This window comes from Biomphalaria glabrata, chromosome 5, assembly GCF_947242115.1.
Source record: "Biomphalaria glabrata chromosome 5, xgBioGlab47.1, whole genome shotgun sequence".
NCBI lineage: Eukaryota > Metazoa > Mollusca > Gastropoda > Planorbidae > Biomphalaria > Biomphalaria glabrata.
In genome coordinates, this window is record NC_074715.1 from 7449621 (window position 1) to 7473330 (window position 23710).

Consider the following 23710-nt stretch of genomic DNA (forward strand, 5'->3'; position numbering starts at 1 on the left):
CTTGAGTGTGGGTGTAGTGAAGCCTCACTGTGTCACAGCTGTAATGGAACAAAAGGGAATCATTTATTTTTAGTGTTGGTGATTTTACATGCAATATACGTCCATTGTCTTATCTTATCGACACAGTGATTTGTCCTACAGTAGACTTTTTCAAAAACAAAAACAAAAAAAAAAAAACAATTAGAGAAAAACTATACCTAACAATCTCATCCTTTTCTTGGAGCTGAAAATATCGTTTTTTTTTAAAGAAATGAAGCATGTTTGGGTTGGAGATAATATGTACTGTTTTTGTAAAGAGAATCTGGCTACAACTGAAAAATGGTTTTAGAAAAATTCTGTTAAGAGTCAAAGATAATTTATCTTGAGCACCAGCCTGTTGTCTTTTTTCCAATCTGTTGTTCTGTCGGACATTGACTAATAGTTTCACACCCATCTCTTTAGATACATGCATGTACATAGTCAGGAATGAAATCCTTTGGGAATCTATCATTGATTTTTACATGGGACATGTATTTGTCTGTATCAAAAAGGGTTGTTTTTTTTATGGTTGGAAAAGTTTAATTAAAATACTGTTCTTTGTTTGAGTGGGATTGGTGTGTGTTATTAAAATGTGACAATGCACTAATTAGTGATACAGAGGAGCAGTACTGTGTGGGATAGACATTCTATTTACTAACAATGAGTGAGTGTTTTCTATGAAATAATCTTATATTTCCTATGCAGTTTCAGTTATTATTTTTTTTAACATCTTGTCTTTTAAGTATTTTAAGGCAAAGTATATTGTGAGATTTTCCACTGTAGATTTACCGGACGCACATGGTTAAGCGCTCAACTTCCAAACCTGGGGTCCTGGGTTCGAATCTCAGTGAAGACTGGGATTTTGTATTTCAGGATTTTTAGGGTGCCCCTGAGTCCACCCAACTCTAATGGGTACCTGACTTTAATTGGGGAAAGTAAAGGCGGTTGGTTGTTGTACTGGCCACATGACACCCTGCTCGTTAACCGTTGGCTATAGAAACAGATGACCTTAACATCATCTGCCCTTTTGATCGCAAAGTCTGAAAGGGAAACTTAAAAAATAAAATAGAACATGTTCAATTCATTTTGTCTTTCACTTTTTTTCTCAGATGTATGTAAGGTCTCCTTTTGCTGACTGCATTTGTCTTTGGTTGTCACAAAGAATTTGTTCATCATTTGTCATAATATATTTTTACAAAGCTTATATCAACTCATTCTGTCTGGTAAAAAGTCTACATTATTTCTCCCACATTGTTATGGAGTGTGTGTGTATATAGTGATAGCAGAGAGGAGGTTGGCAATTGGTTGTTGGCTATGTAGGGTGAATGATGCAGCATTGTCATCAGCAGTCATATGTAGGAGAGACAACTCCAGAATGGCAAAGTGAAAAGACCTGTTTTTTTTTTTTAGAAGTTATTAAGTTATTTCAAGTTTTACAAGTTAAAATATAATAGCCTACACTGGTTTAGTTGTCTACCAGCAGTTTGGTGTTACAAGCAATGACCTTTCCACAACACACATCCATTCTCAGATCAAGTTGAAACTTTGCACAATTATTTATTCATTGGCATAGACAATACATGAATTAATAAAACAAATTTACCAATTAGTCAATTAATTACTGGTAATTAATTATTTTGTTGGATACAAACAAGGGAAATTAATCCTTCAATATTTACAGATATTGTTAAATATGTAGGGTTTTGTCCTCATAAATAATTTGAACATGTTATTTCTCTCACACCCATTCTCAGTTCAAGTTGAGACTTTAAACAGTTATTTATTGTACAATTAAAACATGAATCAGTTAATAACTGAACCATTTAGTCAATTAATTATTGGTAATTAATACATTTTGTTTGATACAGAGTAAGGGAGTAAGGGTAATAACTTCTACATTATACAGAGATTCTCTTTTGTTTTTTAAAATAGGATTTTTTATATTCTGTTTGTTTCTATTGCTCTCCCCTTCTCTCTCACTCAGGACATGATTTTGAGTTGTGTGTGTGTGTATAGCGATGGCTAAGTAGTAAAATGCTGGCTTCCAAACTGGGGGTCCCTGGTTCAAATCCTGGTGAGACTGGGATTTTTTATTTCGGAATCTTTGGGCACCTTAGAGTCCACCCAGCTCTAATGGGTACCTGACATTTATTTTTAGTTGGGGAAAAGTAAAGCTAGTTGATCAATATGCTGGCCACATGACACCCTCGTAAACCATAGGCCACAGAAACAGATGACCTTTACATCATCTGTACTATATATATATATAGTAAAAGTAATATATATATATATATATATCTTGGTTGGGAGGGGGGGAAGTTTACAGACTGCTTCATTGTTATCTTACTGTTTTGTTTGATTGTTGAGTTATTGGAAATGGTGTGTTTGTAGTTTCAAGATCTATTGGTATTAATTGGTAACATCAATTTTTTCAACTCTATAAACCTTTGGATTTCATTTTATAATATTTTAATGTGTTTTGAGTTAATAAGGTTAGTTGATGTCTGTCATTGATTGTGAACAAAATGTGTGGGATTTATAATTTATTTTGTTAATTGACACTAATCTAAGTTTGTAAACTTTGTTGTTTTTTTTTGCTTAAAAATATATGAAATTCCTATCATTTTGAATTGCTTTTATCTTGAGCATTGAAATTTCTTGCTATTAAATGGTATAACGTGCTTAGTGCGCTATGATCCAATCTCTGTTGTTGACAAGTGGGTGGATGGGGTATCTGGGAGAAGTTTTTAGTGCTAAAGGCACTCATTATGTGCCTTTTCTTCTATTTTCTTGAAGTAATTTCTAGATCTAGTTCTTTTGTTTTAAATATAAATTGCTATCATGAGAATTTTTTTGATCAGACTGTGAAGTCAAAAGAGACTTTTAAAGTGATTTGGTTTCTCTAACATTTGTAATGTTCAATTTTTAACTCAGTTTCTGTTTTTAGCATAATTTAAAAATTTCTATATTTCCAAGTAAAACTCTTTATTTGTTTTGTTTTCATTAGCTTTTTGTGCACTTCACATTTAACTTATGAAACTATTTTTTTTTAATGTTCACTTTCTTTTTCAAAGTACACATTTTCATTGAATTAGTTGAAGTTACAATCAGAAAAGTTTCTTTTTTTTTATATTCTAAATATACTTTGACTGACTGAGAAAAAAACTCTCCAAAAAAACTGGACTCTAGGTTATTAGCAGGTTTTATCTATGTCTTTATTTCTTAGTTGTTTTGTATTTCATTGTTTATAATCTAGTAATTTTGAAACTCTTTTTCTATTGTTTCTTTCTTTGTAATTGAAAAAAAAGGTTGTTTGGGTCTATTTCTTTTTCTTTTCTTTTTTATTATGAGTAACTAGTTATTGATAGTCATCACTTCTTTGCTTCTGTCACATTATTTTTCTAATTATTTTTTTCAAGATTTTATTGATATTTTCCATGTTCATATTGTTTTAGAGGCTAATAATGTAAAAGAAAAAAAAAGTAAAGCTCCCTCTTTCAGACTACATGGTCTATAGGTTGCGTGGTGTACAATTTTGTTTTTACTTATTTTGTAATTTGTGCAGGGTATACTATACATGTGTGCGTATAGATGCAAATACAAAGTACATAAAAAAATCAAAACACACACACAAAAAAAAAACAACTTTTGATGAATTTTACTTCTTGGGGAAGAAAAATAATTTTGAAACACCCTGACTGAAAGGAGCTTCAAAATCTCTCTGTTCTAGCCTTAACTCAGCGAGTAACTTTGCTAGCGCTTGTCAGTGCGGTGTTAGTGTCAGCGAGTAATTTGGTTTATAATATTTATTTCACTATCTTTTTTATGTTAAACTTTTAATTTCTCTCTTTTTTTTAATTTACCAGATGTCGGACTGATTGTTCTTTGTTTTGATAGTAAATTCGATGCAGTATCAACATGTTTAAAAAAAAAAAGACAACATTATGTTAATGGTTCCTCTTTTTTAGTTTAATTCCTGGGACCCGAAAAATGTAAATAATAAAATTTCTTAGTGCATCTGTTTATCTTTTATGAAATTTGAAGTGATTAAATGTGTTGTGTATTGTGATTTTTTAATATTAATGGATTAAATGTTTAATTAAAAGGTTAAATCTTTCAGTATATCAATTTTTTAATGAATTTTAAAAATATTTTCTTTTTCCATACTCAGTTTAAAATAAATAAAAGAAGTTTTTGTTTGAATAATATATTTAATTTAATATTTTTTTGTAGCCCATTCATTTCCCTTTAAAATCAAATATGTTAGATTATTTAATAAAATAAAAAAGTTATAGTTGTTTTAGTAACTCTACCCCCCTTGAAAATTTGTGTTCATTCTGGAAAACTCCATTTTTCCTATCAAACTAATTTGCACTGAAAGAGTTAATGAAGTGGAGCTGGCCACTTCTTCCAGATCTGATGTAACTGTGGTTTGATGGGTGCACATTGACTTAAAGGATTTCGTATGTTTAGGAAAGGCATCTTCCATTATAGACTTCTTCAAGTGATGGTAGCTGTCTTTGAATGATTTATAAATAAAAAAGTTCCCAATTACAGACCATCTGTTTCTGTGGGTCACAGTTAATGAGGGTGTCATGTGGCCAGCACAACGACCAACCACTTTTACTTTTCCCCAACAAATGTCAGTTACCAATTAGAGCTTGGTGGACTCAGAGGCTCCGAAAGATCCTGAAATTAAAAATCCCTGTCTTCACCAGGTTTTGATTCTGGCACCCCACGAAGCCAAGAACTTTACCACTCATCTACCGCCCCTTCCCAATAATGTACAGGCTTTCATTTTATAATTACCTCTTTATATTCAGTCACTAAATTTCTTTCTTTCCTGTATCAACTAGGCAGTTCTGTATGAAATGTATAATCAGAGGCTTGAATACCTAACACTTACTTATTTTGTACTTTCTTGTATACTGCATTTTGTTTCTGTGAGTTGAATGTAGACCTTATTTATTTAATCATTTCAGAACCATGGACATTTATATAATTAAAAATGTGAACACTCTGTAGATGGTTCTTTGAGAAAAACTACTACAATACACAATAACTTTGATCTAGTTGTATTATTTTCAATATGTACATATTATCAATGTATGCTGTAACATTTTAGTTGTATTTTTTAAAGAATACCTCTTGTCACATGTTAATACTTACTGGTTGTTCTGCATGTATGATACAGATTTAAAATATTTTTTTATTAACTTCATTTTTAATGTTGATTGTATGAATAAATTGTTTGTATAAAGCAGTTAATATTCTTGCTGTTCTTATTTTAGAATGGTTTGTTAGTTCCAGGCAATGTTGAACCATATTAAAAAGCCTTCTTGTCTGGCTGGTGACTTAGTACTTGTATGTCAATGAAATGAGAACCTTTGTACATATTTTGGTGTGCTAATATTTCTGTGAGCAAACACCTCTAAGAAACTAGTCTTTCTGGTTAAAGGCAATACGTTTCACAATTTTATAAAATAGGGATGTGTCACAATAACTTTCAATAATCTTGCATGTCTTGTTTTTATTTTAAACTTATAACTTCAATGCTTAAGTAAATGTTAAATATTGTAAATATTTTGTGAATTTTTCTCCTTTTTTAAATTTGACATTTAAAAATTATTTTTTTTCAGAACACAAAAAGAATGGCGACAGTAAGTCACTCACAGTTTCGGCATCCCATGCTACCCCAGCTGTTGTTGAAAGAAAAAGCAAGCTTTCAGCTCTCGGCAAAATCTTTCGTCCATGGAAATGGAAGCGGAAGAAGAAAAGCGAGAAAATTGAAAAAGCTGCAGTGGGTAAGCTAAAAATAAACATCCCCACGCTTAATGAAACAATCACAGGGCTGGTTAAAGAATAAAAATTCAACTGCGAAACAAAAGATCTCCTATTAAGACCGTCTTAGCTGAGTTAACCAATAATAAAGTCCATTTTTTAGTCCTCTCAAAATCATTTCACCTTTGAACGTAATTGTGCTAGAAAGATTTTGCTTTGGAACATAGGCATCTTTCTAAATTTTTTTAAAAAGTGATTTCTTCAAACTTACAAAAATTTCTCTTCTATCGCTTGAATGAAATAAATGGCGATAGTTTAAATACTTAACATAGATGTACACATTTTTAGTTTTGAAAAGTTCTACAAATATTTTAATTTAAAAAGGTTTCTTGTATTATTTATTTTAATGTCTGTTGGGCCTTACTGTATTTAACTAATGTTGAAATCATTTTACTGAAATATAAATATTCTATTTTTTTAAATAAATATAAATATTCTATTTTTTTAAATTTATTTAAAGGACTTAAGAATAGTAAAAAAGAATTTTTCCCCTTCTCTTTTAGAAATTGAGAGGAAAATCTCTATGCGAGTTTCTCGTGAAGAGCTGATTAGGAAAGGTGTATTACAAGAAGTTGATACAAGTCAGGTGCCAACACCTAGGCTGGGTATGTAGTACATAAGACTTATTATTGTTTTTGTTTTTTATAATTGTAATGCAGTTGATACTTTCGTTTAACAAGTTTATAACAAATGGATCAACAAAATGCATATACCAAGCAATCATTTGTTTTTATTTAAATCCAGAGAAAACTAGTGAAAACAATTTTTTTACTTTAAAGTTTATTCCTTTCCTCAAGTAATGCACATTTTATATTAGGACTGTTAGTTACATTTCCTAACCTAATACAAGCTGTATGGTAGCTCTGTCAGTTACATTCCCCAACTAATGCAATCTGTATGTTAGGGCTATCATTTATATTTCCCAACTTATTCCAGCTCTGTATGTTACTGTCAGTTACATTCCCCAACAAATGAAAGTTGTAGGTAGCTCTGTTAGTTATGCATCATAATGCAAGCTTTCTGTTAGTTGATTATGAACAAATAACTTTAACTCTTTCTCTCCGTAATTATGTTCCATGCAATTATTCATTTTGTTCATTTGTGTTTCACTACTCTGTTATGGTTTAACTTCAGTAATTTTTTTTTTATGTAATCAAGAAATGTTATCTTAGGTATATAATTATAGAAGAACTCATGCTCTTTTTATATAGCACAAATTAAGGTTTATAAAACCAAAAATTAATTTAATTTAATTGGGTCAAATCAGTGTTGGTATTGTCAGGAGAGAAAGAGTTCAACCTATGTTTGATTTGTTGTTGACTAAATGTGTTCTTGTCTCCTGAGTACAAATGTTAATGAGATCCTACATCTCTGCAGAACCTGTCAAAGAGGTTGAAGATAAACCTAAAGTCCAGCAAGTTCCTGATGACCCCATGACCCAACGGCCAGAAACTCCTGTCCCTGTCATTGTTGCTAGTTCTGCTCCCACAATATCTGTTGTTACCAACTCCAGTGTTTCCTCTGCCAACTCCTCTCAATGGTCAGTAGTAGCTTCAGCTCCAACAAGCCCAGTGATTGTTGTCCCTTCAAGTAACACATCAGCTGAAGTAAACACAGCAACACTTAACACAACAGGTAAACATAGGCTTAACACATCATCTTGCAATGTAGTTGTGTAATCATTGAGCCTTCTGATATTTGCCACAGCATCGTTTTCCTCTGTTAGTGGCTAATTAGTTGTATTCTCTATTTAACCTTTTGGGAATTCTTATTTTAGGTTTTAATTTCTGCCCTAAAAGTCAAAGAGATGAACTACATTTCATTTGCTGTAGAACCAAAGATCTTAGTTTTTTTACAGTTAAGGGAGTTGGGCCAGATTTAACAATCTTTGTGCTGGCTTTGAGTCTTGCTGCCTGACTTTAAACCTTTAGCAGGTTTAGATTTCTATTGAAGACTTAACTTAGGTGGTAGCATGATTATCTCTTTTAGTTTAAGTCTTGAGCTTAAATAGTGGATTTGGCACACACATTTTTGCTTGGCTATTAATGGTTTTATGGATCTAACTTTAAGTTGTTTAACAAACAGAACCTGTAATGAACAGGAGAGTTGTTCAACAATTTACACAGAAACTTGTGAAATTCAATATGTCTTGACAAAAATTAACCATTTTTCATCTCTTTCTACAAAGATTATATCACTTCACTTTGTATGTCCTTCTGTCTGTCTGACACAAATTTTGAACATGTTTTTCTCCCATTTCCACTTCTCAGATCAAGTTGAAACATTGTACAATTATTATCTGTACCTGACAAGATATGAATCAATAAAAAATAACCAATTAGTTAATTAATTATTGGGGATTAATTATTTTGTTATCAATATAAGGGGAATAAATGCTACTTGATGAGAGATATGAATGTGTATATGGATTTAATCCCCTTATTACATTTAACATGTTTTTTTCTCCCACTTCCTATTCTCTGATCAAATTGAAATTCTGCTTATTTATTCATATTCGATGACAATTAACCAATTAAATTAGTATTAATTAATACTAATTAATAAATTTTGTTTAATATAGCAGAAAGGGAGCCAAACCCTGCCATTTTCAGATAAATTGCAGTCATTAGGGGTTCTTTCCCTTAATTTTTTTTCTATTTCTTGTTAATGATCATTTGAGCTGAAGGCATTATCAAGTGAGTGCCATTTCATTCTTATTGCCCCAGTTTCCTTTAACACTTTCTACATTGATCCTTTCCTTGTTTCCATCTAGCCTTTTCAGAGTCAATGCCTCCACCCTCATTTTGAGTACATCTCCGTCTTCTGTGCTGATACTGGAAGAAACTATTTTTATTACCAACATTAGTTTTGGAAATATTTATGCCTATTGTATTGCTAGATTTCCAACATTCTGAACCACGAAGCAGGGCACTAGACCTTAGAATTGAAATGTTAATTAGTGATTTTTAAAAGGCTAGAATGACAAACACATTTGTGTATTCTCAGGAGTAGTGTCATCATCTGCATTCACCAGGCCCATCATTGTGGGTCCCAGATGTCCCAGCCCTTCAGTTCAGATTCCTCAGGAGCCAATGATCCACCCCCCACCGCCCAAGTACACAGAGGCCCTGGCTCACATGGCACCAGAGCTTGTGGCAGGAGGCAGAATCCCCATGCTTCCAATGGGAGATGGCTACAAGCAGGTGGCTATAGTGGGTGAGTCAGAATGACTTACTGAACAGTTTGAGAACTGCTGACATAAATGACACCCCAAATACAGGACATGACTGTGAACTAAACAAATCTACTGAGCTAGTTTTCAGTAGGTTGTTATAATGAGAGGAAATACAAGGTCTATATTTACAACAAATCATTATTCTCATGGCAATGTTAGCAATCACAAAGAAGATTGACTCAACCTATAGGCTTCATGTAGCACAGATAGTGCTATGTACATAGAAATGATTACGCCAAACAAACTGGACAGTATCAATTTCCTCTCCTGCAAATAATGATCTAATATCTTCCAACTAAGAATGAACATACGCTTTTAAAATACCACCTTAACAGAACACATCCCACGCACCAACATCTCTTAAGACACTGGACCCACCCTTATGAAACTGTGAACTATACCCTCTTTGAATGCATCATTCTAATTCACCATAGTCAGACCCTATAACTATAACCCAACATAATCAACACTTTGGCAGTTCTTCACAGCTGAGGAAAACATTGTGCAGTATTTCATTGTCACATACTGCAAAAGAGCTTACTGCTCAGCTGCACAAAGCTGTCGAGAAGAAGAAGAAAAAATATATTAAATACCTTACAAACATGAATTTCATATATGACATGTGCATCACATTCATTTGATTCTATGACATTATGTTGCATAAGCTGGAGAACAATTAGAAAGACTCCCTACATATAAACAGTTGATACCCTTAGAAAAGCTACCATTGAAGACAGGCTTATATGACAAATAGAGAACTTGAAAATGACATACAAAATTCCAGATGTGACAAAATAAATCTGTGTAGCCATGTAAACTACTGCTTCCTTCATTAATCTTCAGATGAAAACAAATTTCTTATTATTATTGTGATGCATGTATTATTGAAATATTTTAGCTACTTCTCTAGTGCTTTGATTGGTATTTTTTCCCCATTTGGTTTAGTTATTAAAACTTGTCCCTCTTTGTCTTAAGCTCCACAAGAGAATCCATCAGATCAAGAAGATGATGTGAGTGATGACCCAGACGATGTTGACCCCAATGAGCTCAATAAATATTTAACAGACCCAGATTTGATTAGTGCCCAGTCACCATACGAGGCAGTCTTGGCCAGTGAACCTGACCTTTCCAAGAAGCCGCAGAAGTCTGCCCTGAAGAGACCCAATGTACCAACAGGTATCAGTAGAAACACGAATAGCCTATTAACATTATGGTACTGTGTTAACACATTAAAGTAATGGCATATATTAAAACAATGTACTGAGGATAGCTTTTGTCAGTGAGTAGCAGTATTTGGTTATGCACAATGCTGCTGTGAATCAAAGGACTAGTAATTGACTAGCATAAACAAATTATCAGTCAAGCAGTGTAATAAGTGTTTTTATTATTGAATTTAACCTTTTGAACCCGCAAGCCAGATTTATCTGTCTGCGCATAAAAAATCCACTCCCTGCCAGCCCGACATATGTCTCGCGCACCTTACCTTAAACCTTATGTCTGTAAATAAGAATGCAAAGAAATAACACGGCTCGTAAGACTATTCGACTTATGGTTAATGACAATAATCTTGCACCCGTGAGTTTTGTATTTTTAAATGGTAAATTGATTTACAAAATCAAAAAACACTTTATTGATTCAGGTACTCGTAGTCTAATCCAAATAAAAAAACTTTGCATGAAGCAGGGAACTAGATCCTCAATGATTCTAAGAAATGAACTAGATCTAGAAAATGATTACAATGATACTAATGATAGTGAAATGGAGATTGACTTGACATCATCTAGATCTAGACGAAATCGGTACAGTTGCAGTAAATGAAGACACTAGATCTACATCTATACCAGCACCGGGTTCATCAAAGAAATGAGGGGTCTACATGCTGAGAAGACTGGCATACCAAGAAAGAATATCGGAGATAAAGATACTACTAAATTTCTCTCGAAATAAAATAGTTCAATTAAAAGTTTTAATACCATTAGTTTGTTTCTGAGCATGCTTGTGTAAAGCGTAATTTTTCCCCAGGAGCCTAGGGGAATAGGAAACTAAGGGCAGGGAACTTTCAGGGTCCAAAGGGTTAAGTACCCATACATAATGCAAAAACAGTTAGAAGTTGACAAAAGAAAAAATGATTTAATATTACAATATAACTTCACTCTGTGAGATTATTTTATCTGTAATTAAGTTTTCATTTCAAGACCATGTGATACTGAGGTCATCTGTTTCTATGACCATTATTTATTAAACGCTTGGAGTTTGGTTCGATCCAGTCTTTCAATCTTGAATTAAAATCCTTACATCTCCACCAGATCTTAACTTCTGCCTAACTCTAAACTGACACAATTCATCATTCAATACTACTGTTATAAAATGATTCTCCAAATTTAGATTTTAACAGTAATTTCATATTATTTTTATCAGGGGCTACTGCAGCAAGCTGGACTACAAGACCCCTAGATACCAGCAGAGCTGTTTTAGTGCCTAGCCCTGGACTTAATACATCTAATCAGCAACAAGATCTACCTAGACACCCTGAGGGCCCACAGGTTCGTTTCACTGGCCAGCCGACTCCAGTGGGCACTGTCAGACCCATACCAAGGCCCAGAGTAACAATACAGGCCGTGTAAGTTCTCCTGTTTGAATAAATAACTTTGTGCCACTTCCAGAATGCAGTCTAATGATAGTTTTGTTTTGTTTGATCAGCTACTGGCAAACATATTAAGTTTAAAAACGTGACAATCTTTGGGAGAAATTAAAACTAGTATTCAAAACTCGAGTTTAAGTTGGAATAAAATTCTGTGTGGAATAGGTTTATGTCTCTACTGGTTTTGAAAAACCTAAATTATAAAGACTTTTGAAAGATGCTTGGACTTAGACTAACAAGATGCTTGATTTAGACTAACATTTATTTTAAATGTTATTATTTTTTGACAAGATCATTTTAAATTTCATTTGGTAAATTTCTAAAAATCTGTCATAAAAATGTTCCATATGGTTTATGAAATATCTTCACATTATAGATATTGTATTTGAATGAAAGATGTTTCTTTAACCCCCGTTAAATATTTTTCAGATACTTTTCCAAAGCTTGAGAAGTAATTTTCCTTCTCCAAAGGGAATAGCACATTCTGGTGTAATGATATGCTTTTTTTCCCCCTTATAGGGCAGACAATGAAAGTGATAAAGACAAGGGCACTATACCAAGTGTTGAAATTTCTGACCCCCCAGAGTATAACAACCATATCCCAGGAGATTCAGATTCAGATGATGAGGAGATACAGTTTAAAGATGACTATGACCCTAGTAAGTAACACTTGGGGCTGCCACATCATGGTATTTACACTGTTTACCTGTGTGTTAAGTAATTAACATTCCCTAATGTACAAGTCTTAAGGAAATTAAAATTTTTTAGAGTGCATATTTAATAACAGATTTTTTTTTTGCTTCTAAAAGATTCATTAGCAGCTAAAGTTGCCAGAAATGACAGTTTGGCAAGATTCTTAGAAAGTCGACCATCCAAAAATGAATTGGAAGCTAAAAATATCATTCCTACCCAGTCCGAGCTAGAGAAGAAAGAGTTGAGAGAAGCTATAGGATCCAAACTTACCAGGTGCTCCATAGTCTGGACAGAAATATAATAATACATTATTGGGATAGTTCCAAATATCTTTACATCTTTTCTTTCCTTGATAAAAATAACATTCCTTCAAATTCTTAGGGGTGCGGCAGCTGAGTGGGTAAGCGCTTGGCTTCTGAAACTGGTCATGGGTTCGAATCTCGGTGAGAAACTGTGATTTTGAATTACAGGATTTTTAGGTCTCCTGAATCCACCCAGTTTTATTGGGTACCTGATTAAGTTGGGGAAAGTAAAGGCAGTTGGTCGTTGTGCTTGCCACATGATACCCTGCTCTTTAATTGTTGATCAAAGAAACAGATGACCTAGACCATAACATCATCTGCCCTATAGATTGCAAGGTCTGAAATGGGAACTTTACTTTTTTCTTTACATAGAGTGAAAAGGTTTTCATACATTTATTTTTATTCATAGAGCCTATTGCTTCTGTCTGGTTAGGTCAAACAGAATTCTTGTAACTTCTTCTATATCTTTTAAATCATTGAAGAATTCAGTGATGAATAACTTTAGATTATCAAGACACAACAATGGTATAAATTATTATGTAATAGTTTTAATTATTGTTTGTATTAGCATGCAATAAAACACTGTGACCTTTACATTATGATGAAATAATTGAGTGATCACTAACCATAAGAAATAAAAACAAATAATTTTTAGTTTTTAAAACTAAATGTGTATGTTAATAATTAAAAAAACTCTTTTTCTTAGGCGATTGAGTCTACGTCCAACTCAAGAAGAACTAGAGAATAGAAACATTCTTCACCGTAAGTTGATGTTTTGTCGGAATGTTTTTGTTTCTGGAAAATCAACTTAAAAATATTGGTTCCTCCAAGCCAATAGACAGTTTAAACTCACTAGCTACAAAATGTTAATCTATTATAAATGTTATTTTTAAAAATAATTATGTTTACCACTTTGCTGTGTCTTCATGTAGCAAACACCCAGAGCCTAATTATACCTTTTTAATAAGATTTAGTGTCAGTGTCTTTTATTTCTTTTATAGAACAAAGCCTCGATGAAGCTAGAGAAGAAAAGGAAAGGAAAAAACGCTATTTAATTCGGAAGGTAATACTAAATAACTTTGCTCACCTAGTATCATATTACTTTTCCACAAATTAAAATAATCACATTTTAAAATTTCCGTGACAGTCTGCATGATTTCAACTGGTTATTGGTTAAAAAGCTGCCCGCAAGATAAGACTAAGACTGCTTAATTGATCCATATGGAAATTTGTTGTCATTACAAGGACTCTTTTTCTCATATAAAGACAGAAACATACACATAAATAGAAAGTAAATAGTTCATTCAGTGATTACACACAGGCATCTTGGTCCTTTTCATGTTTCCTGATCAACTGCTGGAGTTGATATAGTCTGGCTGAGTAAGGTACGAACAAGTTTTTGTACCGCTCTGTTCTAGTCTTGATTGACAGTAGTCGCCCATTTTGCGATGACTTGACGTAGTTATGATGGAGCGGGTGGCTGTTGCCTTCCAAGATTTTTCTGATTTTTCTCAGACATTTCTGTTCATAAAGTTCATTAAAATATGGTAATATGTGTGAGATTTTTGATGCCCTCTTTATAATGCTTTCTCGGCGGCGCAACAGTTTAAATGAAGCGTTGCCTTGCCAACAAGTTATTCTGTATGTTAGCAGATTTTGCATAGTTGTGCTGTAAAAATGATCTAAGATCTTATTGTTTAGTTTAAAGCTATTGAGTTTGTGTAGGAAGAATAGTTGCTGGGCTATTTTCTTTGCTGGGACTGCATCGTCACATGAAATACTGCACTCCTCATTAATATTCTGATTCTAAGAAGACTTATTAATATTATGTTATTGTGTTAACAAGTGTGAAACACTTGGATTTAATGTTTTTTTTATTTTTTATTGTTTGCTCATTTAGAATTTTATCTTGAATACTAAAGATCTTCAAACTTTTATTTCCCTTACAGCTCAGTTTCCGACCCAGTATAGAAGAGCTTAGAGAGAGAAAAATTATTGACTTCAGTGATTATGTGGAGGTAACTGAAGCCCATGAGTATGACAGACGAGCGGAGAAACCTTGGACTAAACTGACACCAAGGGACAAGGTAGACCTTTAGCAAGATATAATGTTGACAGGATCAGATAAGCTAGAAAGTTATGAGCAGTTTTTTTTTTACCATCAGAAGGAAAAAGTTACTGATGTTTTTTTTATATTTTATTTTTAGTGAAAAGCAGATGTAGTTAACTTTTTTTTTTCTTCTAAAGATTGTTACAAATCAAATGCCAGTTTAAGGGTGTATAAGAACAGCTATGGACATTGAGTTTTTTTTTTTTTTTTTTTTTGATTGTTATAAAGATATTAAAATATAAATTTTTAGAATATAAAATCAAGAATCTTGCTGTATTTTTTTTTCTACTTCTGGTAACTTTAGTAGGCTAGTGGTTATTGAACTATGCCATTAGTGTCTTAAAAAAGCATAATTTTAGTACTTTTTTTTCTTTTTTAAATGTAATGACTAATATTTTTTTATTTTCTTTATTGGTGTGAGATGCTGTATTCTAAACAATGCTATTAAAATTAAAAAACTAGCTAAACTAAACAAAAGTTATTTGCTAGTTGTACATAAAGTACATTCTATTTCATTTCTTCCCTTGATTTCCCTTGCCCAGGCTGCTATCCGTAAAGAGTTAAATGAATACAAGAGTAAGGAAATGGATGTCCATGAAGAAAGTCGACATTTTACAAGGTAAATAAATAAAATGTAAATCTAACATTCATAGGTTCTTACATTTCATTCATTCTAAATTTGTTTTTTTATGTGACAGTAAATTAAAAAAAAATTATTGAATCATAAGCTTATTTCATTCAAGAGTTCTTTATGACATAAAAGAAGATTTGTTCAAATATAAAAATTAAAAAATGCTATTTTAAAAAAGTTTTTTTTTTCTTCATTTCTCTTTTTAATAATTATAAGGTATTATTGGGGGTAGGGGGAGGTGTTGAGTGGTAGTGTACTTGGCTTCTGAACCTAAGTGGTTTTTGTTTTGAATCTTGGTGAAAATTGTGATTTTGAATTTTCAAGATTTTTAGGATACCTCTTGAGTCCACCCAACCTGACAATTAGTTTGGGAAAGTTAAGGCTTTTGTGCTGTCTATATTACACCCTTGTTAATCACCGTTCATTGAAACATGACTCTTATGTCAACTGCCTTATAGATCGCAAGGTCTGTTAAAGGAAATTTACTTTTTACTATGATGATTAAGGATGAGTGCATTAATTTATTTTGTGACTACATAGACCCAGATTTGCATATTTTGCCATATCTGATGCAGACAAAGTCGTCTGCCAAGGGTTTATTTAAATTGGCTCTGTTTAAGATATGTTAACCAATGTATCAAGGTTTATTCAAAGTGTGTTCTAAATAATTTCATTGTATTTCAGATTTCACAAGCCTTGACCCCAGCATCAACCTTAAGTCTTCACTGTACAGTTCACTATGGCCTCACCTTCTTCACAGAAAACATGTTCTCAATTCCCCTTTTTTGTTTGTATATAGATAACTATCGACCTAGCTTAAACCATTGTTTTGAAGTCATCGCTGCTCACCCAGTGTGCTCACACCCAGTAGTGCTGCCCCCACCCCCATGGATGGACCAATTTACACACAGGCAGCTCAGTCTGGGGTAGGGAAAAATGTCTGGACCCTGACGTCAGTATACTTTAAAATAATAAGCTAACTGAACATGACTTTATAATAATAATAAATAATTTTTTGTGTGTAAAGTTGATGAACAAAAAAGTTGTAAAAATTTCTCATCTGTTCGCTGAAGTCAATGGATTTTTTGTCTCTAAAAGGCTTTTTGTTGGAGCTGTTATCTTGATGTCATTCTACAGCTGATTTGGTTATTGACTTGATATTTGTTTATATTAAATTTAGGCAAGGAAACATTGTAGACTTTGTTTTTATAGCATTCATTGTACATTAAACCTCTGACTATGTAAGCACATTAAAATCACAGTTTAGCAATGTAAATGAAAATGTTTGGTAGAGAAACAGTATAAAAAATCTGGAATTTTTAAGTTTTATTTGGGGGTAAATTCTTTTGACATTTGAATAAATTATAAATACTACTTTAGCCCATCATTAGGATGGTTGTTTAGCTTTGTTGAACAAAGGTTAAATTAAGAATTTTATCTTAAGTTAATATTGATCTTTGTACAAATCTAAAAAAAAAACAATTTCCATGGTGTTTCCATGGATTTCTCTAATTTAATAGAAAACATCTTGAAGTTAATAATTATGAATCATAACTCTCTATCAGGCATTTTACATCTGGAGAGACTTTTTTTTCCCTTTGTAAGTTTCATAGTACAAAATAGCTTTGAAAAATTTAGGTATTAATGTATGCCGTGTTATAAATTATTTAGATTTGACCAATGAATTGCTTGCTTAATAAGAAAATAATTTGGAATTGTTAATTTTTTCTTAGCTAGATTTTTATTATAAAGGTGCTTTCTACTATTTGTACTTTGAATAAAACTGTATAATACTTGCATTACATGCTAATCTTGTGATGTAGTTGCTTCGAATAAGACCAGATGAGAGACAACCTAGCCGACCTTTGTTGACATAATAATAAATAATCCATCAGCCTTTTGACCTTTTGTTCTTTGTATGTTCATTTTCTTTTGATGCCATCTTCTTTTCATGTGGGGCAAAATGTGGGTTTCAATAATTTAGCCTGGATGTTTGGATCTTAGGTATCTATAGGAGCCACTCTTTGTATCTTAAAATTTCCAATTACCTGCAGGATTTGGTGAGAGGACTCTTGAGCTGACCTTCCCCTGTAGTTATTGGCTTAAGACACCAATAATTTCAACATTAACGAATATTGTTAAACTGTGTTTATCCACCACATTTGTCTGGCATTGTTATGGACAATAAAGGATTAGGTTTGAATTTCGAGTGGTTGGAAATTCTTATGTCAGAATTCTAAGGATTCCCACATGAACAGAAGACAGCATGAGTATTCCTTGCTTTCACTTTGTATTTATTAGAAATGCATGTTGCTGTGGGACTTGAGGTTTTGTGTTCACTTCTGTTTTCACTTCACTCATCATAGTTTGCTGCTTCTATTGACATTTAGTCCAACTGGTTTCATTTTTTTTTTTTTTTACATTTGGTTTTATGCTGAACTTTATATTTAGCTTCATCTATCTCTTTTTCTCTAGTCATTAAACTCTGGGGATTTTTTTTTTTTCTGTACTTTTTTTTGTTCAGTTAAAAAAAAAACCTGCAATTATATTAATACAGTTTTTTTTTTTGAAAAGCGTTTAGTTGGAAAACAAAAAAGTATATTAAGTTTTCTTATAACTTTATTCACTACATTATGATGCATTCTTTTTTTTTTTTTTGAGAGGGTGGGGGCACTCCCACTTTCCAGTTCACCATCACCTAATGAGAATCACACTAAAAAGTGTGGCTTAATTATTTTTTTTTGTAACTCTAAGAATAATTTCCAGCCATCTTGGATCATTAGGTCACAAGTGACTGAAAAGTGTTACTTTCTTAAATGGAATGTACTTTACAGTTTTGATCATTGAATGAAAACTAATTTCTAAGCTTGACCTGCTTGAGATATTCAGTAATTTGTTAATATAATTTATTCAAAGATTTAAGGAGAGAAGACAGCCTTTAGGTAGGCAAGAGAGTTACACTAAGAAACTTATAGGCCAACAGTTATTATGAAATTATTATTCAGACTTCTTAACATATGCAGATGTGATGGATTTACTAATAATTTTGTATATCTTGTTTTATAAATTGTATAAAACTTAGGTTTATTTTCTGTAAGCAATAGTTTCATGACAGTAAAGGAAATATATACTGAATCTATTTAGAGCAGTTCTGAAATAGATGTTAACTAATAAAAAAGAGTTAATGTCTTAATACTTTGTAATTAATTTTTGATGAAATATCGCCAGCAGTTCTGTTCTTTGTACCTATATCACCTTGTTTTTCTCATTGGTCTGATCCAGTCATGTTATAGAATATTACATACATTCAAGTCATCTGATTCCATGGCTTATGTTCTATCAAGATGATTATCATTTTTGTGTGTGTGCTTAGCTTTTATAGGTCAGCTTACTTCAGCTGGGCTTTTGAACCAGCTTAACGGACCTCGTTCACCAATCGTGAACAAACAACATTCAGCCACATGGTTCTCTATCTCTTCTATACAAATTACATAATACACACAGGCTGTCACGTGACAGTTTTTCTCATTGTTTTATCAATATTATCATGTGGCTAAATGTTGTTTGTTAACAATTGGTGAATGACGTCCATTAAGTAAAAACTTGCCAATCGCTGATGCTTTCTGGGATACCTGGGGAAAAATGTTGCTATTGCAGAAATGATTTTTGTTCCTCTTTTTCGCCTTACAGAACACACATTTTGTTAACATGAACAAAGATATATATATATATATATATATTGTTTAAAACATTGTTTAGATTTTAGCTTTAGATGGATCTATTCATCCAAATCTTTAAATAGTTCATTCCATTTTTAAGACAGGATACAACTTCACTTTATGGATAATAGTGCTGAGCAATGTAGGATGTGATCTAGAATAATTTATATATATATATATCTGGACTTAATAATTGTAGATAGCCCAAGTTGACATGTGTTGACTGATCATGTTATTGACTGATGATCTTAGTGTTAGAATGAACAAAACCTCTTCAGTGTTGAGCCTGCTCTTTGTGTCCAGTACATCTATAGGAGCATTCTCTAACGTTGCTTTCTTTTGTGTTACCAAATAATCTTCAAAGTGAGTTTCTGTCTACTGTGTATGTGTATGTATGCAATGACTATTGGTCTACCTTTTGTCCAAATAGCTGTAAGATGTGTCACTATTTCTAAACACCTACACACAGAACCTCAAAACATAGATCAGTGTACAACTTTTCCATGTTTGGAAGCCAATTATCTTTTTTAAAAAGCCTAATACTTTTTGTAAAGGGGTTATTTAAACATTTATTTTTTACAAAGCTTATATCAACTCTCTCTGTCTGTTCGGTAAAAAATTAGTACATGTTATTTATTTGACACCCAATCTTGGATAAAGCTGAAAATTTGCACAATTATTTCTCTTACCTGACAACACAAGAATCAATTTAAAGAAAAATGAACCAATTAGTTAATTAACTATTGGTAATAAAATATTTTGTTTTGTATTTCGAACAAGGGAAGGAAACTGTACTTGATTGAAGTGGTGGTATAAGCTGAATTAGTCCCCTTTTATAGGTCACCACTTTAAAGTAAGTTTGAAACAAATAATAGATAACTATACAATCTTCTATTTTCATACACACTTTTCTAGCAGAGTGGTTAGAATGTTGGCTTGAACATAAATTCCAATTTAGGTCATGTCCCTTTTTTTTTAAATGCTTTAAAGAACGAATTCAGTAAAATGCACCCAGATATCTCTCTCCCCCCCTCCCCCATTTTCCCAACTGCTCCAGACTAGTGATAGGATCAGAGTGTAGCGAGAAAGCTAAAAGCATGAAATAGTGCTAAACAAAAACAATTGGTAAAAATATTTTTAATTGCACAGATTTATTTTTGTTGGTCTAGATCTATTAGAGTTAATGACATGACTGGTCCAAACTAATTGATACAACTACACTTCATATAAGCTTCTTTTTTAATTTTTAATGTTCTCCTTGTTTACTACTGAACTTCAGAAACAAATGGAATAAAACTCAGTTTGAGTGGGAACTATATTTTAAGTCTACGTATTACACTGCCCAGTATTGAAGAGCTGCTAGTTAAGCACTTGGAATATTTCTGCTCCTTAACAAGGAGCCCACTTGTAGAATGTATTGCCAAGGCTTGAGGACCACTGATCTTTGTCTCTAGAAACAAAATAGATTTGTATATTTAACAATTTTTTTTTTCTTCTTGGTTTTTGTGTAAACACAATCGTTTGGCTCTAGAGATTGACAATATTTTCTTTTTTTTTTGAAGGCATTTTTTTCCCGCAATCTGTAAACTATACTTGGCATTTATCTCAAGATATATCACTGCGTTGCATCAGTGTATGTGTCACTGCATCCATCTGTTTGTGTGTCAGTGTGTGTATATCTAAAGGAACTTCTCTCTTTCTCTTGTAATGATATGGATATTAACTGTACAGATATGTCATTGAACTTTTTTTTTTTTTTTTTACACTATAAACTTACAGCCAATCAGAGACCTATACAACAAGTCATTGGTACTGATAGCATACATTCATTGCAGAGATAATGAACTTTTGACTAAATGGAAATTAAAGAATAAAACATGATTTTTTTAATATATTCTAGATATATTTTAAATGCAGTATTTTATAAAATTTTCTGTAGTAACAAACTGATCTTAGTAAATGGTTGTAAACCAGCTTTATTTCACAGGATATATAATCCCTGATCATTGAGGTAATATATTGCTCAGGCCTGAAGATATTGTTTACTATAATGCTTTAGTCACTAGAAAAACTAGAAAGATTGATACTTGAAAGATAGATTCCAAGGAAAATTTCAAGGGAAGTTAATACACTATTGTTGCCAGAGTTCTAAAACATATTGAATAGATCCTATCAGCTTTGATTGGCTTGTACTGTTCTGATGCAATCGTCACTAATTGTTACATGTAAAATCTGTTTATATATATGTGGAAATATTTTATCAGCTCATGTGTCCATATAGTGTGGTGTGACAATCTTGTGTCACAGTATTGTGATGTGACAGTCACTGTACTGTGTGGTGTGACAAACATTGGTCAGAAGTATTGAAGCATTATGGTTGCCATATTGTGTGGTGTGACAATCTTGTATCACAGTACTGTGATGTGACAGTCATATCCCAGGACTGTGTGAATATTGTTTTGTTCAAGCCAATAATAAACATTTTAAACAATCATTTTTTTTAAATTTCTACTTTATTCATTCATGGCCTGAGTAAGCAGAGGTGTCAGATAATCATTATGTTTTGCAGAAAATGTATATTGGTTATCATGCTAAGTTCTAGATTTAAACATAGATTTATAAAAACACAAGATTCTCAAATTCTTATAAAAAAAAAATTAATGTTAATCGCTATTATGTATTCCCTAAATGACTTACCAGGGTACTGGACTTAATTGGGAACAACATGGCTTAAATTGTCTCGATGTGCCGAAAACCCATAATACCAAATACTTTCTACCAGTGGAGCATAAAGCTGTAACAGTGCTTCACCAGCAGATTCCGTTCTGGGCATTTCCTCTCATTAGGGTCCATCCAGTCATCTTTGTTTCTTGGTCTGCTGAGCTCCTCCATGCTTGCTTTGGTCTCCCTGTTTTTCTCTAAATAGTGCCCAATGGATGGCAAAGCCAAGATACTTTAAGTAACTAAGAACTATATGCATTTGAGCGGAAAATTAAAGGCAACATTGTATTGGTAGTGACTAATATTAATACATTAAAATATTTGACTGTGCTATAAATTAAGGACAAGTAGAATCACTGAAGCAGAAAATTTGGGACTAGTGAAATTTTCCATTGTGGAGTGTCACCAGAGAATGCTGACCATGTCCTTCAAAGCCGATTCAAGAGGCCAGAACAAGACACTGGCCACAACACAACTATTTGGAGAGTTGCCTGAACGAAACCTTCAAACATAAAAATGAGAATTCATAAAGAAAAAAAATTTTTTGATGTCTAGTTCTTAATTTATGAGGCCGGTGGCTAATTGGATAGGAAAGACAAGTAAGACAGAACTGCTGTTGCTTTTCCTCCACTAATTTGTAGGCATATAATAATAATAATAATAATAATGGCAATATCTTTGATTCCTAAGATTGCTACATGACTACACAAACCCAGTTGCCACCTGTATATTTTTGCATGACGCGTAAGGATGTAATCATCTTCTTTTTTGAAGTAACATCTGTATTATATAAGATAAGATATTTTCCTGCATCTCGTGCAGACAAAGCCATTGTCTGCTTGCAATCTTCTTTATGTTTTCTTTTTGTCTAGTGCACCCGTCTTCAACAAAGGCTTTTCTTTAAGTCTCAAATGTGTGTCCCACGGCTTTTCTGAGAGCATATAAAGACTTGTAAAAAATAAGAGCATTAATTGCAATTTTAATCTGACACTTCATTGCCATTAGCTTTATAAGTAAAGAAACACGCACACACACACAAAATCTTTGCATTTGGAGATGAGCCAATCATTAACCAGTATCTATTTATTTATTATAACAATAAATAAATTAATTAAATTAAGTATGTTACTTACAGTACAATTAACCACAAAAACATAAAAAATAAACAAACATGTGGGTTTCTTTTTGTGTGTGTGTTTTTTTTAATACTTTTAACATACAAATCATAAAATAAATTATAAAAAATTTGCTGCATTCATTAAAAAAATACTGTTAATATTAGTTGTGCTCAAAAATAAATGTGAAAAATCAGTTGGAAAATAAATATTAAAACTTAGTTGTTGTTGAATCATGTGGTCTACAGTACTTCATTATTTCTTAAAAAAAAAAAAGATATAGTTTAAAAGAGCATGAATATGATCCCAAAATGTAGTTAAAGAATGAATTTGACCTAAAGGTGTAGTTTGAAAGATAATGAATTTGGCCCCAGAATGTAGTTAAAGAAAAAGAATGAATTTGACCCCAAGATGTAGTTAAAGAGAATGCAATGAAAAAGTGACAAAGAGATTTTGTTTTAAATTTTTGGTAACTAAATTAATTCTCTATCAAGTTGACTGAATGACTTGTGTCCAATCAACTCCTATCAAGCTGACTGAATGACTTGAGTCCAATCAACTCCTATCAAGTTGACTGAATGACTTGAGTCCAATCAACTCCTATCAAGTTGACTGAATGACTTGAGTCCAATCAACTCCTATCAAGTTGACTGAATGACTTGAGTCCAATCAACTCCTATGAAG

The 23710-nt window shown here is 32.5% G+C and overlaps 1 protein-coding gene across 6 annotated transcripts in view; it reads left to right on the top strand.

Annotated features, from left to right (window-relative positions):
• LOC106057672 (phosphatase and actin regulator 1-like) overlaps positions 1-21684 on the top strand; it is a 37169-nt gene extending 15485 nt beyond the window's left edge. For 5 of the 6 annotated variants that reach the window (XM_013214988.2, XM_013214989.2, XM_056030592.1 and 2 more), the window contains exons 3-15: positions 5658-5822; positions 6363-6464; positions 7237-7494; positions 8866-9075; positions 10070-10270; positions 11513-11714; positions 12255-12394; positions 12545-12701; positions 13437-13492; positions 13732-13793; positions 14680-14817; positions 15383-15459; positions 16156-21684. In XM_013214988.2, coding sequence (XP_013070442.1) covers positions 5658-5822; positions 6363-6464; positions 7237-7494; positions 8866-9075; positions 10070-10270; positions 11513-11714; positions 12255-12394; positions 12545-12701; positions 13437-13492; positions 13732-13793; positions 14680-14817; positions 15383-15459; positions 16156-16171 — 1784 coding nt within the window. In that variant the 3' untranslated portion in view covers positions 16172-21684. Of the gene's footprint in view, positions 1-524; positions 683-5657; positions 5823-6362; positions 6465-7236; positions 7495-8865; positions 9076-10069; positions 10271-11512; positions 11715-12254; positions 12395-12544; positions 12702-13436; positions 13493-13731; positions 13794-14679; positions 14818-15382; positions 15460-16155 lie in introns of those variants that run through there. The other variant, XM_056030596.1, reaches the window with a different exon arrangement.
• Positions 21685-23710: the final 2026 nt, after the last annotated feature.